This window comes from Penaeus japonicus, unplaced genomic scaffold (assembly GCF_977035675.1).
Source record: "Penaeus japonicus unplaced genomic scaffold, GWHDUDI00000001_assembly GWHDUDI00000021, whole genome shotgun sequence".
NCBI classification, from domain to species: Eukaryota; Metazoa; Arthropoda; class Malacostraca; order Decapoda; family Penaeidae; genus Penaeus; species Penaeus japonicus.
In genome coordinates, this window is record NW_028234423.1 from 18,799,469 (window position 1) to 18,816,968 (window position 17,500).

General features: G+C 40.2%; 1 protein-coding gene across 1 annotated transcript in view; it reads right to left on the reverse strand.

The window, feature by feature from the left end:
- Positions 1-17,500, reverse strand: part of LOC122245757 (uncharacterized) — a 58,745-nt gene that overhangs the window by 14,854 nt on the left and 26,391 nt on the right. Inside the window, exons 18-29 of the mRNA XM_086548777.1 lie at positions 17,339-17,500; positions 17,103-17,195; positions 16,168-16,287; positions 15,513-15,707; positions 14,957-15,136; positions 14,127-14,240; positions 13,650-13,718; positions 12,429-12,529; positions 11,921-12,110; positions 11,091-11,294; positions 394-10,931; positions 111-272 (exon numbers count right to left, since the gene is read on the reverse strand). The exon at positions 17,339-17,500 is cut by the window's right edge and continues 65 nt beyond it. Of these exons, the coding sequence (XP_086404903.1) occupies positions 111-272; positions 394-10,931; positions 11,091-11,294; positions 11,921-12,110; positions 12,429-12,529; positions 13,650-13,718; positions 14,127-14,240; positions 14,957-15,136; positions 15,513-15,707; positions 16,168-16,287; positions 17,103-17,195; positions 17,339-17,500 (12,128 nt within the window). The remainder of the gene's footprint in view (positions 1-110; positions 273-393; positions 10,932-11,090; positions 11,295-11,920; positions 12,111-12,428; positions 12,530-13,649; positions 13,719-14,126; positions 14,241-14,956; positions 15,137-15,512; positions 15,708-16,167; positions 16,288-17,102; positions 17,196-17,338) is intronic.

Consider the following 17,500-nt stretch of genomic DNA (forward strand, 5'->3'; position numbering starts at 1 on the left):
AAACTTTCTAAATGGAAATCGGTTGTTATTCATTACCCACAAGCACACATACATGTATTCGTGTGTATGCATGTGTCTATCCGACCATCAATATCACAGATTTTACTCACTCAGCCATCGACTCAGAGACTTGACTATAGATATCCCAGAAGCCGTGTTCCACCTTCGTCCACTCCTGCAGCACCAACATTGTCACTTCACTTCCATAGTCACTCAGCTGTTGTGTCAGGATCTCGACAAAACCACTTAGCACCTCAGACGTCTGCGCATATCTATAAATACAATGTGGAGAGGAAATGTAATTATCATATGATTGTGTTGTTATATAACAATACATGTTATCATATCTATATGACTTAAATATGCTGTGAATACCATGAATCCTAGACTTACGCAATGCTGCCGTAGGCATACGTGTTGTCAAGTGATGGTTTAATAATCTCTGTCCAGGTGGTAGCTGCTTGTTCACCAATGGCAGTGACAGTAGCTTCAGCATCAATTATAAACTTCTGTAAGTTGTCTCCTTCTTTTTCTAATATATTAAAAAGTATAGGCTTATTGACGAGAACTTCTATAGCTGTTGGACCTTCAACCAGAATCCATTCCTGAATGACCTGTGGAGTTGTACTGAGGTCACGCCACCAGATCCTGAATATTTGATCTGCTGGAGAAATTAGGTTATCCAGGAAATGGTCGTCCAAGTAGTCCAGAGAAGGATCATACTCTAGGACAAACTGGAGAATGTTTTTCGTCTTCAGTCTCAACCCAACAGTGCCATCTTGCCGCCACTCCCCAAATTTCCTGTGGTCCAAAACAGCTCCCATCTCAAGTGGGTTATGTAGACCTAATCTCAGCCTTCCTTGTTCGTAGGGTTCTTGCTCCCCTTGGCCAACACCCAGCCATAACTTGAATTCTGGCAGGTATTTGTTGATCTTCGATTCGATTTCCCAGAAATCTTGATATTTCTTCGAATTTCCACCAATTACGAATGTATCTGACTCTTCTGATGAGTAAATGCCACCTCTATAAGCATATCCCCAGTCCTTTTCAGGAGTAGAAATGTCCACTGCAAAATTATATGCATCTTCTGTTATATTAAGGGCGGTTGACAAACTTAGCTCTTCCCAGGACTCCTTAGTAAGACTCCAATATTTAACCGAGTAATCACCTAGCCTTGCAGTTGGAGTATTCATGACTTTGGTATCAATCATTACCAAAAATCCAGATGATAACTGAGATAAGTTGCCTGTAAAGTGGAGTTTTCCATCATCCATTACAGGATACACATCAAAGGCTAATGTGATATTCATTTCAGGGATGTTTTCGTCAAGGAATCTTGCCTTGCCAGAAACGGTGGAATCCTCAAACTGGGTAATGTTGCCTTCGAAAATTATATTCTTGATGTCTGGGTGCATGAAGACAACCTTCAGGTGATGCTCCCCTTGTCCAAATATTGTATTGTCATCATAATTAATTGCAAAATTCATAGCTTCAACGTCTTCACCAATTTCATTCCAGGTAAATCTTGACTGCAGATCGACATCTCCTGAGCCACAAATTGCGGATGTGTTCCAGTGCATAATTTGAGCAGGTAACATCACTTCAACAGATCCTTTATATTCATCCTTTACAATTCCAGGAAGAACTTGGAAGGTGGACCTGTAACCAATGCTCTTCTTGTTGAGTTCAAAGATCAAACTTTCGTTCAAGTGATAGTGGCTAAGGGACAAGGTACCCTCAGCATAGAAGTTATTTTCGGCAAAATCACCAGAAAGGGAGAGATGGTGGCCTCCCTCTAAGGTCTCTTGGCGAATGTGGAATCCATAATTTTCGAAGTATGAGTCCAGTCCCAAAGACATACCCAACAGCACACGGCATTCATTAACTTTTTCTGAATTTTCAAAGTTAAGCACCAAAAAGCCAGGGGACATTTGCGGCGTTGTAATAGCAAATATATTTTCTTTTCCTGTAGCCATTTGCAGTCTGATTAATTCTTCTAAATCTGTTTGCAAAATAAACAAGTCCATTTCATTGTAAATTCTGATAATTTTCATATCTATTGTCCGTATATATACAAATTCAATAGATTCAAAACCAAGATGGAATTCTAATCCTTGTCTTTTTGAGCTGGCACTAGTTTTTATGTATCCTTGAACCATCATCTCATTGAGTCGTAAAATCATATCTATACATGTGAATGGTTCATCATGTGAATGCCGGAAGGACACTGTGAAGCCTATTTTACCAACTCGTGCTTCTACTACTAAGAGAGTAGTGGCTGACAAACTTAACTGGAGAGCTATGATGTCATACTTCTCTAGAGGTAGAGATATGATCAATTTTGCATCATAATATGCTCTATACATGGCTTCTATACCCAATTTACCACCTGGATACTCTGTCATTGCAACAAAGGTTGGCTTATCATTTGTAGCGAGCATGAAATTCAAGAGGAACTTTTCATAGCCTGTAAATGGTGTGATAACAGCGACATAATAATCCCAATCCATTTGAGGGTCTCTGTTGGCAAAAAACTTGAGACTAGTTACTTCGGTATCATAGATGTACTTCATTTCAAAATTTTTATTTTCATTCAACAATGGCCAGTCGATCAAGAAAGTTGCATATTCCAAGGGTGACAGTGAACCATCAAATTTTGTAAATAAGTAGATACCATCTTCAAAACGGCAATCAACATGTGAATTTATGTTAGTATATTTTGTCTTATATGAAAATGAAGTGATGAAGTTAGGAAAAACAGATAAGTAGAACTCTGAATATATCACATTTTGAATCTCAAATGCAACTTGTAAGTTGTCATACCACATATCTCCACCTGTAATATCCAGACTGAAAGTATTGTACATTGCTAGGAAGCCTTGAACATTGACATTAATATATTTCAATGAATTTACACTGTACTTGGCCATCAACATTGTGTTTAATTCTGGAATGATGCTTGTTACATCAAAATCTAAACTAGTTGTATATTCATCATTGATAAAGTCTAGAGTTGTTTTGAACACTTCCTCCATGTTATGAGTCACATTGATATACGATGTAACAATTTCGATTCCAGTATTCCGGAATCCTCCTTCCACGAAGACCTCCCCATCGCCCAGGCTGAGCTTACCCTCAAGTTTCATATCAGATGGCGTCAAAACCTTACCAAGATTGCCCATGATTTCTATGTTTTCATAGGGAATCCATGAAGAGCTGGCCTTTGCATATGCCTCATAAGAATCTGAGTCAATTTTAAGAGTAAGGGTATGTCTTTCTCCTAGAATTTTTGTAGTAGTATCTAATGTAATGTTATTAAGCCACTGAACACCGATATCGACAGCGTAGTCTCCAATCCATTCTGATCTCACTTTCGTGTTATAAAGAATTTGTTTCAAGTCATCATCGTACTGCAGCTCCCCCTCAATGTCAATCTTCCTTGTTCCATATGAAAACTCAGACTCGACTGTAAAAAATAGCTCATCCAAAACAACAAACTTTAGATTGTATTTAGCAGGATCTTCACCCAAGTATGGTGAATTGAATTCTGCTGTTATCAGAATATTTTCAGTGCTTAAAACTTCAGGCCAACTGATAACCAGCTCATGTTTGATGGAAGGTTCGGGGTAAGAGAATATCATGGTAAAGGAATCTTCAGTTCCTTTTGTCGAAAAATCTGCTATCCATTCTGGGAATTCAATACTTAAATTCCTATCAGATGTCATATCCTTGTTTTGATTCACGTATGAGACTTTATACTTTTGGTCTCCTATAAACAAAGAAAGAACCGCTGTTCCTTCCTCAACCAGAATATTTCTCAAGGGTATGGTGGCTTCAAGTTCATATGGGCCATCGATGTAACTGCTGGTCAGCATAGCATTGAGGACAAAACTTTCTTCTTGTACGATATAACCTATGTTCATTACATGACTGGATATATTGTTGTTTCTAATACCAGTAGTCATAATGCTTGAGATGTTCACATATTCACCATAATCAACACTTACATTTATAGTCAGTACTTCCAAACTGAGGTCGGTTGATTCATATTTAAGGCTCATGACGTCATTAATGTTAGGGTTGATGGTTGTTTCAATCTTACTCCCGAAGAATACAGCACCAAACTTCCAAGTATCTGAGACATCAATATCAAAAGACATAATCTTTTCATCTCCAGCAATTTCAAACATTACCATGAGTGACGATGTTTGGTAGGCATAATTAAGGGTAATGTTATATGGTGTGGTTCCTTTTGGGTAGGTAATGGTGGAATATGTGTCTACTTTTGTCCAGTCTTGCTTAGCTTCTAGGTTCCACTGAAAACTATATAAGAAGGGAATGTCTATGATAAATTTAATTGCACCTTCTGAGTAACTTCCCTTGAAACGGCTCATTACATCATTAACAGCAACTTCGAGGGAGATACCCTGTGGCCCCAACTGGAAATTAGCCCTGAACAGCTTCAGAATTTCATACACAGTCTCCACACCAACCCCTATTTCAAAATTATTGCCCTTGTTGATGTACTCGGCTCTAATGAGAACCACCTCAACTTCACCACTCTTGTATTTTCCAACAATCTGGACTTCCTTGGGCGTCATGTCTGATGTCATTTCTACCTTATTGCCATCCCACTGGAGCGTCACCTTTGTGGAGACTTCCTCACTCTCAGTCCTCAAAGAACCAATGAAAATGGATTCCCTTAAGGGTGTCCAGGGAGTGTTCAGCTTGATCTTTACATTCCACTTCTCTGCTTGGATTTTCAAAGTGATGATTCTCTCCTTTGGCCAGGTAAATGTGACCTCAGCATCAAGTTTCCCATTCTTGAGTTGTATTGAGCTCGTTAAAGACAGAGTTTCGTAACCTTCCAGAGGTGTTTTTATGTCCAGTTTGAGTGAAAATGGTATTGAGAAAGAGTACTCAGAAATGGATAGTTTCCATTCATTCCCATTCAATTCTGCAGAAATCTCAAAGTACCGTGGCTTCAGCAAAAGTTTACTGCTAAATGTTTCAACTATTGGCAATGTTGTCTTTATCTCATTGGTTAGGAAGAAGTAATCGTTCTTATATTTCAATCCCCCAGAGAGGTCAACTTTCTCTGACCATTCACAAGACAATTGGTATTTTACATCAAGAGAACTTTGCTTTCGCTTTTGACCACCATCAAAGCTTAATTTTAGTTTTGGTAGAATTTCAAATGGCGTCATGAGGTTTAGTGTAATCTTCATGGCATTCTTCTGCCGCAGTCCTGAGAGAGATAATTCTGTTTTGCCACCCCAGTTCAAGCTGATAGTTGCTAGATCTTTCACAGCTTTCATTTTACCTCTTACAAAGTCATACAAATCAAACATGGCTTCAATCGTGATTGGATTATCAATATCCTCAGACGACTCAAAACTAGTAGATATGAGTAATTGTCTATTATCCACATTAAACTTTCCAGTCACTTTGTATTTCTTGTCACCAAAAGCGAGAACCGTGGTTCCTTTGTGACCATCAGTTGACGAATATATGGTTTGTATAGTCACTGGTCGATTATCAGAAATTTTAAAATAGAAATTAAACTCACGGCCATTAGCCTTGGGTAACTGACTGGCAGTAACATTGAAATATTGTCCCTTTTCCCATGTAAAGAAAATTTCTGCTTTATAGTGATTAAAAGTCACAGCAAATATTTCCATTGTTCCATATTTCAGCTTACTTTCAAGATGATACTCATCTAATTCACCATAAAATTCCAAAATCTTGTAATCATTGAACTGTTGTCTGAATTTAATTTCATATGCATTTTCAGTATTACTAAATTCAAACATCAATAATCCAGAAGTATTTAGAGGTTCAAAAGATCCTTCAATGGCAAAGGCAACTTTCTCATTGTTAAGCAAAAAGGACGACTTCATCTTAAAAATCTGGTTCTCTTCCTTGGTCACTACACTTGTGAATGTGAATGCAGAGGGTAGCCAGGTGTAGCCTACATGAACTTTCATACTCTTCCATCCTTCAAATGGGGTTGAGAGGAATATGTCCAACTTCACTAACCTGCTAGTCTGTTCCAAGGCTACTTTGACTTTGATTTCTTGTTGCTTGTAGTCTAACGTGGCCCAGTAGGTGACCCGAGTCTTTTCAGTCGACCAAGTAAATTCTGCCCTCCCTGGACTGAAGAAGGGAGAGGTGATTGTAGCTTCTACTATGCCATTGCTCCAATCCATCTTGGATTTACCATTAATCTGTAGAACTGTCTCTTCAATTTTTGCCTTGAACTTGATAACATTTTGAGATTTATCAGAGAATTTGTACTTAAAGTCGATTTTGAAGTCTGAGATTCCTGGCACTGGGATGTTGCCAGTGATGCCAACTGTACCCTCTTTGTCCTGAAATTCAGTTGTGAAGTCAACCTGGAACGTGTCGTAGCCGTATTTGTAAGTAGCTGAGGCTCCAAGAGGGTTGGTTTGGTACTGTGCACGGAGAATATGAGTAACTGTGAAAGGAGAGTCGAAGAGAAGGTCTAATTTAAAGCCTTTCCAGGGAGCAGAACTACCTCGAGGATGGTTATCAAAGCCTGAGGAGAGGAAAATTATTCCTTTTTGTTTCATATCGACCTTAAATTGTAAGGACGTTATGCTGTCTTTCTGTTGTATATCCCATGAGCCATCAATAAGCTCATAGTCAGGGAAGTTGGTTTGGATTTTTACATTTCCAGACAATGCAGGTATTTGAGCTCCCATGAAGTTCCATTTAGTTGAAGCTTTCCACTCACCAAACTGACCATTTAAGTAGAATTGATTAGCGTATTCATAGTTGAGGTCATAAACCTTCCTTTGGGGTTCTTGTGCTTCAGGCATAATCATGAAGGTTACATTCCCATACTTGAAATTCTCTCCCGTTATTATTGCTGTCATGAAGTCATAATTCGTTTTTTGTGCATCGATGCGTACCTCTCCCCTCTGTGATAAATGAAGTGGAATATCTGCACTCAGCATATACTCGCCAAGGCCAAGGAGAGTCAAATACGACTGAACATCGAATGCAAAGAGAACATCAGATACCTGCCAGTTTGTTTCCAGGCCGAGGCATCCTCTAGTACCGTTTACATAAATTGCTGCTTGACCGTTAATATCATACTCCACGAGAGCTGTGAAGTTGCTCAACATCTTTCCTGGTGTACGGAAGTCAAATTCTGTTCTCTGCTGCTTCCAGTTCTCGTGATGACCATGCTTCACACTCAGTCCGTAAAATTCTCCAGATGTCACACCATTGACCTTGGCCTCATATTTCCTTTGAGGCATTTCGGAATAAGGAAGCTTGAAGCCTACTTCAAACATTTCCAGGAGCTGGAAGGGCATGTGGAGAGTAATAGCTCCCATGAAATCATCTTCATTTGTTGAAAATGAGCTCGTAAAGTTGTATTTCATGTTATCTTGGCTGCTGTAAATATTTAGGGTATTGCCATTGACTTTCGTATCAGAGTGAACTTCAAAATGATACTTCTGGAATGAATGAAGCGTTGATGACATATCATATGTTAGCTTTAATTCTTGGTCACTCATCTGAAGCTGAATTTTGCCATCAGTATTTCCATTTGAGGTTGTTAGCTTGAAATGTCCTAGTTTGACTTCTTTCCTGAAATCATATTCAACCTCAAGATCAGCCTGGCCAAATGCAGCATCCGTGGAGAAATGGATCTCTATATCACCGAAGTTTTCTTTAAAATTTGCTTCCCCAGTCAACTTCCCACTAAATGAATGCTCGAATAAACTGTGAGAATAAGCTGCTTCAAGGATTGCTTGAGTTGGCTGAATATCATAATCTGCCTTTAGTTCAAGCTTTTGCTCATCCAGAACTTTGAAGACAATTTCAGATCTCAAACGCGAGAAAGTGCTGCTGAACAAAAAGTATGTGGTGTCAGTGGAGATCTCATATACGTGTAACTTTAATCCAACTTCGTCTTCATCAAATACCCAAGAAAATGCCAATCCCACTGAATAATCTGGGAAAAATTCGCCCTTCATCTCGATTTCATATTTATTCATTGCAATTGTACATTCTCCTTCTATCGTGAAGAAAATACCAAAGCCTTGTATGTAACAGTCAGAGAAAAATGTGATCTGCCTATCCTTCACCTCATATTTCATGTTGAATTCAAAAATGGCTGTGGCAGAGCAGTTCTCTTGTATGTTGATATTCACAGTCGCATGTAAAAATGATTGGTCAAGTTTTCCATCGAAGTTGAAACAGAACTTTGGGACTTTCATCTTTACAATAACCCTGTAGGATTCATCTGTCAGGATATTCACTGTCAGATCTATATTTTCCCAATCTGTCAGTGGCATTTCAATGCGTATGTAAGACTCTTCTAAGCTTGCCTTCATGTGTGATTTGATAAAATATCCTTCGTCATTTACATTAATCTTCAAATCTGCTTTAAATTCTTCATCTGTAAAGAAGAACTCGAAATTGGCTTCAAACATAAACTCAACAAAGATTGTATTTTTTACTCCCATAACGGCCCTTCCAGAATTGCCTGAACCTCGAGCCTCATACCGAAGATTGGATAGGAAGTTCTGTTGATTTAGCATGAAGCTTGCGCTGACCTCAAAGCCACGACTTTCCGTGATGACGATCTCTCCAGACACCTCTTTAATGGCTTCAAAATCAGAGTTCATGGTCAGTGTTATTTGTTTCTTAGGACTGTCAACATCCCAGGTGATCTTGCCTTCTGCAGCTACAAAAGTCGATCCATCTTCACTTACTCTTTGACAATTAAAGACCAAATCTTTGGCATTAAGGGTGGCAGCCACCTCATACTTATTATCCTCTCCTGGAACAACATAGCCCTTAATGTCTTTCCCTGTATTATTGTAGGACAAGAACAAAGCCCACTGAGGTACATCATTGCCAAGTACTAGAGTGACATTGGTTTGGTAGTTGTCATATTGTGGAATACCAAACATGAAGTTTACTTCTTTTTGGTCAACAAGCTGGTCACTAAAACTCACGCCATATGCCATCTCATATCTGAGATGAGGCAGATCATCCAAAGCAAGAGTGCCACTAGTACTTAAACTGTAAATCACTTCATTGGTGTACAATTTTGAGTCAAAACCTATGGCCCAGTTGTTGTGATCAAGATTAATATTAGTTTCTACATAAAGCCCATAGTCTTCAAAACCTTCAAAGTCTGAAAGAAGTCTTATAGACCCTAAGAAGGTAAAATCTTCAACTTGGGACAAATCCATAGTCATATTAAGCAAACCATTATTCATGGGAGCACTTGAATCTGCCAAAACCTGGAAGGTGAGTTGCACATCAAACTTGGGAAATAATGATGTAGTTGTAGTATTGATGATTAGAACATCCTCATCCTGTATTGCTAGCTTGAAATCAAAGTCTGGTATCTCACTGATTCCATCAGTATATTCTAGATCTGACTGGTACTTGTGGCCAGGTATATCCACCAGTGTTTTAAAGATAACACCATCAAAAATGGCAGATTGTGCCATTACTGAGGAACTTCCCCACACAGCTTCCAAATTACTATTGTACTGAGAGTCAATCTGTAAGTTAGATCTAAAGTCAATGCTTTGTACTGGAGCACTAACTTGAGTTAGGAACAAATACTCTGCAAACTCCTGGCTAAACCATCCTTGATTTAATGTGAGGTTGCTTGTTGCTTGAATCAAAAAGTTTGGTCCATAACTCACTTCTGTTGATATTAAATTGCCCGAATCCATTCTGTGTTCCCAGGCAATAGAACAATTCTCATGGTAAGATGATGATACTTCCAGCAGAATATTAGACTGATCCCATCCAAATAATCTACTGCTTCTCAGAGTTACTTTCGAAATGACAGATTCTCCGTGAATGCTTAGAAATTCATACTTTGTAGAAGAATCTTCGGGCACAGCTGTTACCATAGTTGCGATGTTATCTGTCCATGGTGAGGTGAAATTCAGGTTAGATTGGAAGGAAGAAAGGTCTGCTTGTGCAGATAGAGACAGCTCAGATCTTATTTCTTCTTTGTTGGGAAGAAGAATGTCCAATAAACTTGACCACTCTAATGAGTGATCAAATTGTAAAATATGACTTGCTTGCAACATTTGGTCACCCCAAGTCCCAAACACTTTTGTTGAAAATGTGCTGGAATTTTTGTTGTGTGAGACTGTCAGATTCAAATTGTGATCGAGCAAGTTGGTAATGGCAATTTGTCCATCTGCACTCTCTGGTAGAGGGCTGCGACCCCACTCTGTCTCTAAAGAATAAGCGATCTCTATATCATTCACAGTTCCTTTTAGTTGTTGTGTGTATCCCTTTCCAGTATGCTTATTGTCTAGTTCAAGTCCTACCACCAGCTGGTCATGTGTTACATTAAATTGAAGTTTTGTCTCTCCAGGTCCTGTGTAGTAAATCCCAAACTCTGAACTCACTGAATTTATGGGATTGAATTCTGAAGTCAGATCTACAGACACAGTAAATAAGTCTGACTCTTGATAGTTTGTGACATTGAATATTAAGGGATCAATCCCAGGAGCATCTAGCATCAGGGATCCGGACCTTAGGACTGAATCCCAGCCGGACTCACTCCGTCCTGAGAATGTCACTCCAGCTGTCTCTCCATCTACTACTCCAACCTGAGCTTCAAAATCGAAAAGAGAGCTGGTTAATTCGTAAGAAAGGTGAGCATGGAAAGGTGAACTCAAGACAGGTGCTCCAACATTCATCGTGAGGTCAGAAGTCCCATAACCCAAAGTGGTGTTAACCTCAACCACCCAAGGTTCATAAGAGGTTGTGAGGCCTAAACTGATACCAGTCATGTAATGACTATCCCTATACTTGTTGTACAAATGGAAGTGGGAATCACACGTCCCCCCATCTTCATAGAGGAACTTCATTTCCAACTGCGACAAATCATCCAATTGAGCTTCACCTCGCACCTAAGGGAAAGAAAGAAAAAAAAGAGCTGCAAAATTTAGGCAACATTCTTGCTCCACTGTCATAATCAATATTGATTAAAACTGAAGCAGCTTGTAGCCCGGGATTCATGACAAGTCCATACTTTGGATTGTCACGAACAACACGTGATTGCCACTTACCTTTAGCTCATCCCACTGGAACTCTGCATAGCTTGGCGAGGACGAATCACTGTTCCTCTCTAGCGCAAAGCCTACGTTGCCCAAACGAGCGAAAGGCGTGGACAGTGCGAGGGCGAAAGCAAGCACGGGCTCCGAGAACCAGCCATCTTCTTGCCTGACTGTCACGTGACCTTTCAACATGTCGTCGCCATACGTTGAAGACACCTTGAGTAGAAGGGATGGAAGATGAAATTGATATTGCATGAGTTCACTGACATAATTCGGCTCAACTTTTTACGTATTGTTTGTCATTTTGTAAGTAGAATTAGATTTAAAAAAGATAAAGGGGTTTCATTTGCATTAGGAAATTTGTTGACATTTGAAGTTTGCATAAAAATTCACAAGAAAAATTGCATATGATTAATAAATTTGAAATGGTTACTTATTGAACCAACGAAAAGCTCTGTAAAAATTCTATAGAAAACCTATCGAAAGGGATTTTGATAACCAGAAATAAAAGACAAATAAAGTGAGAAGATATTGAAGTAAAGAAAGCCATAAGCTTGACTTCCGCTAACCTGTTAGCATATTATACCCCCAGAATTATCAGTGTACAAATTATCTAATGAGGATCTACTATGCAATATAGCAAGAAAGCTGTTAACTTTTAAAAAATCTTGATATTTCTATAAAGGTGCCATGACTGTGATAAGAAAAAAAAATAGTATCTGTTAATTATACATGTGTTAATCAAAATTCAGAAAATCATCAATACATACAAATGATCCAAAAACGTTCATCAACACAAGTAACCTCTGCGAACCAGCAACAAAAACAAAAGAAATAATAACCATTAGATTCCTGGTCACCCCATCATAGGTGTGGTTGAGGGCGAGGTCGCTGGAATAAGTATCCCCCGAGGGCAAGACCAGACTCACGGCAGCAGTGCCCTGAAGGTCACCGGCATAAGGTTGCTCGTAACGACCTTTGACCTCGAGTTGACTCTCCAGAAGCTTAAAGTTCACGCTGAAGGTCTGGTCACTAAGGGAGGAAGGGAATCCGGACGAGGTTAGTATGATATGATGGGTGGAATTGATTGCGGTTTAAGCATTCCAAAACAGAAGAGAGATAAGGTCTATAGTGTACTTTCAGTCTGCTTATCTGTCTGTCGACTATCTGCCTCAAAACCAATGGAACTTACGTCACTTTGGCACAAGAATTACGAATTTTCATAACGAATCATGAATGATAAAAATGGCCATAAGATCTTAGAACAGTGCTGATGACAAATAAGTAATCACATTCCATTGACCTTTTTCCTTCAACGATGAAAGACTTGCCGAATGAATTGCAACTTACCTTCCAACGACGGTTGTTACGTGCAATAGCGGGTCAGCGCCAGAAGTAAAATAAAGTTGAAAGTTGGTTTGTTCAGAAGTGTGTGTTCTGTGAATTCCTGCCTGAAAAAGGAGGTAAAGATTTTCGAATTACTGTTGTTAAAATCTGTTAATATTTATTATTTTGTTATTTGTCGATGAAAGCATGGACGAGAATGAGTGCTTTCTGGCAGTTTGTATTGTATGTGATAAGTTGAAAATTACTCATAAGCGTGTCGGCAATTTTTTGATGAGGAGGAGGCTTGTTCGACCGAATACACTCTGTCCAAACAAATGAAACGTAGATGAAAATAGAATTATAGAAAAAATAACGAATGGAGCAAAATTCAAACAGTATAGCTTTGAGTCCGAATTCTATTAAACTATGATATTATTAAGTTTCTCATCTCTTGCTTGCACGACTATCGTTAGTTTTCGCGCCCACATACCTGCAGCTCGTACACTTACTGCATTATGTAAGCAAGGCCTTGAAAACTTCTTTGATTAGCAAGAAGGGGTATTTGTTAAAGGCATAGGCATAAATCATGGTGCAGCCACTAGCAAAGACTTCGACGAAGATTTAGTTACATTTTGTTCATGTTAAGACATTTCAATATGTATTGCCCATGCTAATATTTCAGACTCACACAACCGTATTGATAAAATAGTAGACAAAAAAAAACGTTAAACACAGAGCAAGTATATGTGAATAGTCTGTCCAACAATATAAATTTCGGTTGTGCTAGAATTAGTGAGAAAATCTCGGATAAAACTACATTTACTGGTATATTTCATGCATGTGTATATATTTACTTTTTTCCCCTTTTTCTGAACCCATCAGACGCTTTGTCTCACACTTACTACTGATATCATGTTACACTATTAATCAAAATGAATATGTTTGGAAAATGCCTTTGAAGTGCTTAAAAATCCCCAATCGGCGGACCACCATTCCTATCATACTTCTAAAATTTTGGCTACGCGTCTCCTTTATTTGGCGTCCCTTTATCATATAATTTGACCCCCCACCCCACCCCCTTTGAAACATCCTGCATCCGTCACTCCTTATTTTGAACATTTCCTCACTTCGTTTATAATGAACAACACTTCACTATATTATTTATATTAAACTATTGCACCTATTTTGAACATTTCACCTTAAACGACATTTCCCCATTTTATCAAATACAATGCTAATCATTACCTTGAATTCCGGTTCATCGTTCGCCTGGTCGCTGCTCATCAGGACAGAGAAGAGAAGATCGGGGGAGGTCTGGAAAATTGGATACTTTATCATCACGATCGAAATGCATTCAAAACCCGTAAAAGAGATCAACTAAAGAATTTTTTTTTTAGCCTTTATGCTTATTTACATTTGATTTCATGGCTTTTGAAACTAAAATTAGTTGCTGATTTGCTGTAGATTTTTTTTATCATTTTTTCTTTATCAGTAACATTATCGTTGCTTATCACTTTCGTTGTGTTATAAATATCATTATTATCATCAGCATCATTATTATGCCATCATCATTAAACCATTATCATTATTGACAATTATAATAACAATAATGATAATACTGATAATAACTATAATAATGATAATAATAATAATAACAATCACAGACACTACCATACAAGAAAAATATAACAAAAAAAACATATGCACGTCTACCCTACTGACCTCGGCCTTGAACTCTACTACTTGAGCGTCGTTGAGAATGACCTTGATGGACTTGGAATCTGGAAGCCAGGTCACGTTGTGAGAGACGCTCGACGACCAGTCCCGCCACTTGACCTAAGGAGGACCTCGCTTGTGAATTTTTTCTTTGTAGAAGGAGGAGGGAGAGAAAGAGAAAGACAAAGAGGAGAGGTGGAGGAGGAAGAAGAAAAGGAGGAAGAGGAGGGGCAAGGGATGGTGAAGATGGTGGGAGGGGGGTGGAGCGTGAGGAAAGGGGAAGAAGTAAGTAGGGGGATGAAGACCAAGTAAAGAAGATTAACGAGGCAAGGGAGGAGGAAGATGGAGTAAAGAAGGGAAAAACACGAGGAGAAGGGGGACGAATAAGAAAAAGAGATTAAGAAGAAGGAGAGGCTTGGAAGGATGAAGAGGAATAGGAGAAGGAGGAAAAAGAAGAGGTTAAAGGATGAAGAGGGGGGGGGAGGAAGAAGAAGAAGAGGTTAGGAAGGATGCAGAGGAAGAAGCAGAGCAGAAGGAGAAGGAGGAGAAACCAGAATTTGGAATTTTAATCACACAAACATACGCATTCACGCTTGCACTTGTTTGAACACAAACAAAATGACAGACACATAAGCACACACACACATACATACATACACACACACACACACACACACACACACACACACACACACACACACACACACACACACACACACACACACACACACACACACACACACACACACACACACACACACACACACACACACACACACACACACATACACACATACACACACACAGAACACGAGCTAACCTTACATCGACCTTACCTTCAGGCCACCTTGGAAGATCGTCCAAGATTGGTCAGATGAGGTATGTAAGGTGACGCCCGAGGAGGTCATGGGGTCATTGCCCCCGAGCGCCTCCAAGGTCACCCTCAAAGGCTGGGAAGGATCGAAATGGAAGTCGAGCAAGAGCTTCGAGGCCGTTGACCCTACGCTGGCACTAACCTGAAAGGGGGGGGGGAGGGGAGGTACATGAATTTATAAGATAAGATAAGTATTTATAAGATACATCTTTTTCTTATTTTGCGTTTTGGTAGGATGGCAAAAGATAATCAAAATGCATTGATAAGATATTGGTGATAAGTCATAAAAACAATACTACAATACTACAGTTATTGCTACAGGTACTGCTATTGTCAAAAATGATAATGACAACTGAAAGATAATTTGAATAAGAAAACAGCATGGCAATTCACATAAAATATTGATAAAACAGTTAGCAACAACAAAAATAATAATAATACAATTGTCAATCATAATTACCAATAATATAATCACCAACAGACAACAATGAGAACTATCGTGAAGGTAACGTCCTTACAAGTCCGACGGCGCGGTGAGGTTGACTCAGGTCGAAGTCGTGCGCTGCCTTGACTTCGAAGCCGTTGAGCTCAAAGTGAATGCCGGCCAGGGCGCGGAACGGCTCCTCCTCGAAGGCGTAGGTGAGCGCACCCTTTGCCTGCACAAGTGACCCGAGACCTACGCCTGATTCGAGTCTGAAACCCGTGGGCGAGTTCTGCGGGGAAGGGGTGAGGGTGGGGGATTAGGGGCCGTATTAGGAGGGGGAGTGTGGGAGTGTGAGAGTGTGTGTGTGAGAGTGTGTGTGTGTGTATATGTGTGTGTGTGTGTGTGTGTGTGTGTGTGTGTGTGTGTGTGTGTGTGTGTGTGTGTGTGTGTGTGTGTTTTAAATACATGACTAAAGAAACAAATGCATATACATAAAATGCGTATCACATGTCGGTGAAGTAAATGAATAAGAAATAAAGAAAATTATCAAATCATTACAAGACGCAGATCAATAGAGGCATAGTGAATCATAAAGGTAAATCTAATAATAACAATAATGATCATAAAAAAGACAGAACAACAACAATAATAACAAAGAAAAAGCAATGCTAATGACATCATGATAATTATAATCAACAATACCAATGATAAATGAAACGAAATTGAAAAACAAGAGTAAAAAGACCCACCAAGTAAGCGAAATTCACGGAGTAGTCGATGCTGAGCTGCGGACACGAAAAGGCAGCGGTCATCTGCACGTCCCGCTCGCCGTCGCTCGCTATGTTCTTCAGCACCAGCAGCGCCTTCGTCTGCAGATCGGGAGGGCGGGGGAGAGAACGTTGGAGATGAAAATGGGTATGGGGGTGTGGAGGAGGTGGAGATGAATATGGGTATGGGGGTGTGGAGGAGATGGAGGTGGAGGTGGAGGTGGGGGTGGGGGTGGAGGTGGAGGTGGAGGTGGGGGAGGGGGTGGAGGTGGGGGTGGGGGTGGAGGTGGGGGTGGAGGTGGAGGTGGAGGTGGAGGTGGAGGTGGAGGTGGAAGTGGAGGTGGAGGTGGGGGAGGGGGTGGAGGTGGAAGTGAAGGTGGGGGAAGGGGGGGAGGTGGAGGTGGAGATAGAGGTGGGGGTGGAGGAGGAGTTGGAGGTGGAGGTGGTGGAGGAGGAGGAGGAAGAGGAGGAGGAAGAAGAGGAGAAGGAGGAGGAGGAGGAGGAGGAGGAGGAAGAGGAGGAGGAGGAGGAGGAGGAGGAGGAGGAGGAGGAGGAGGAGGAGGAGGAGGAGGAGGAGAAGAAGAAGAAGAAGTCAAAGTCAAAGGCGGAAGACAGGTGGGGAAAGAGGAGATGAGAGGAGAGAAAAAGGTATAATAAATAAGTCTGTATTACACATGTACATAAAAATGGATTTAGGTGGAGGAGGAGACGAACCAGCAGAAAGAAGAGGAGAAGGATGATACGATGAAATGAGGAGTAAAAGTAAAAGGTAGGAAAGGAGGAAGAGGATATGTGGAATGACAGAGAGGGGAAGTGGGGAAATGAGAGGAAGAATAACAACAAGACAAGAAAAAAAGCAAACAAGAGATGGGTGATTTTATTCTAAGTACAAAAGATTTCCTCGACTGAATACTGACCTCTTTGCCCATGGCCGTGGTGTTAGCAGCAAACTCCAGAAGGTTCTCTTGGTACAGATACGAGACATCAAGGTTGACTTCGGCTTGACTAGACTGTCAAGGAAGAGTGAGAAGTCGATGTCATTGATGTCCCCTGTTTTGATTTATGAGAGCGGTATTCACTGCGACACTGGCAGGTCCTCATACTGCCCAAAAAGGATTGAAAATAATGATTTAGATTATCCTCCAAGACTTACCGTGGCTGACACTTGTCCCTTATACAGTCCTCTTTTCCCAGACGTGTTTGCCAAGTCCAGCATTAGGGTAAAAGTATGAGGTTCTGGACGATCGTAATTATAATCTCCTTTCAGTTGTGCTTTGACGCTGCTGGGGGTTAAGGTTGCACTTCCAGTGGCTGT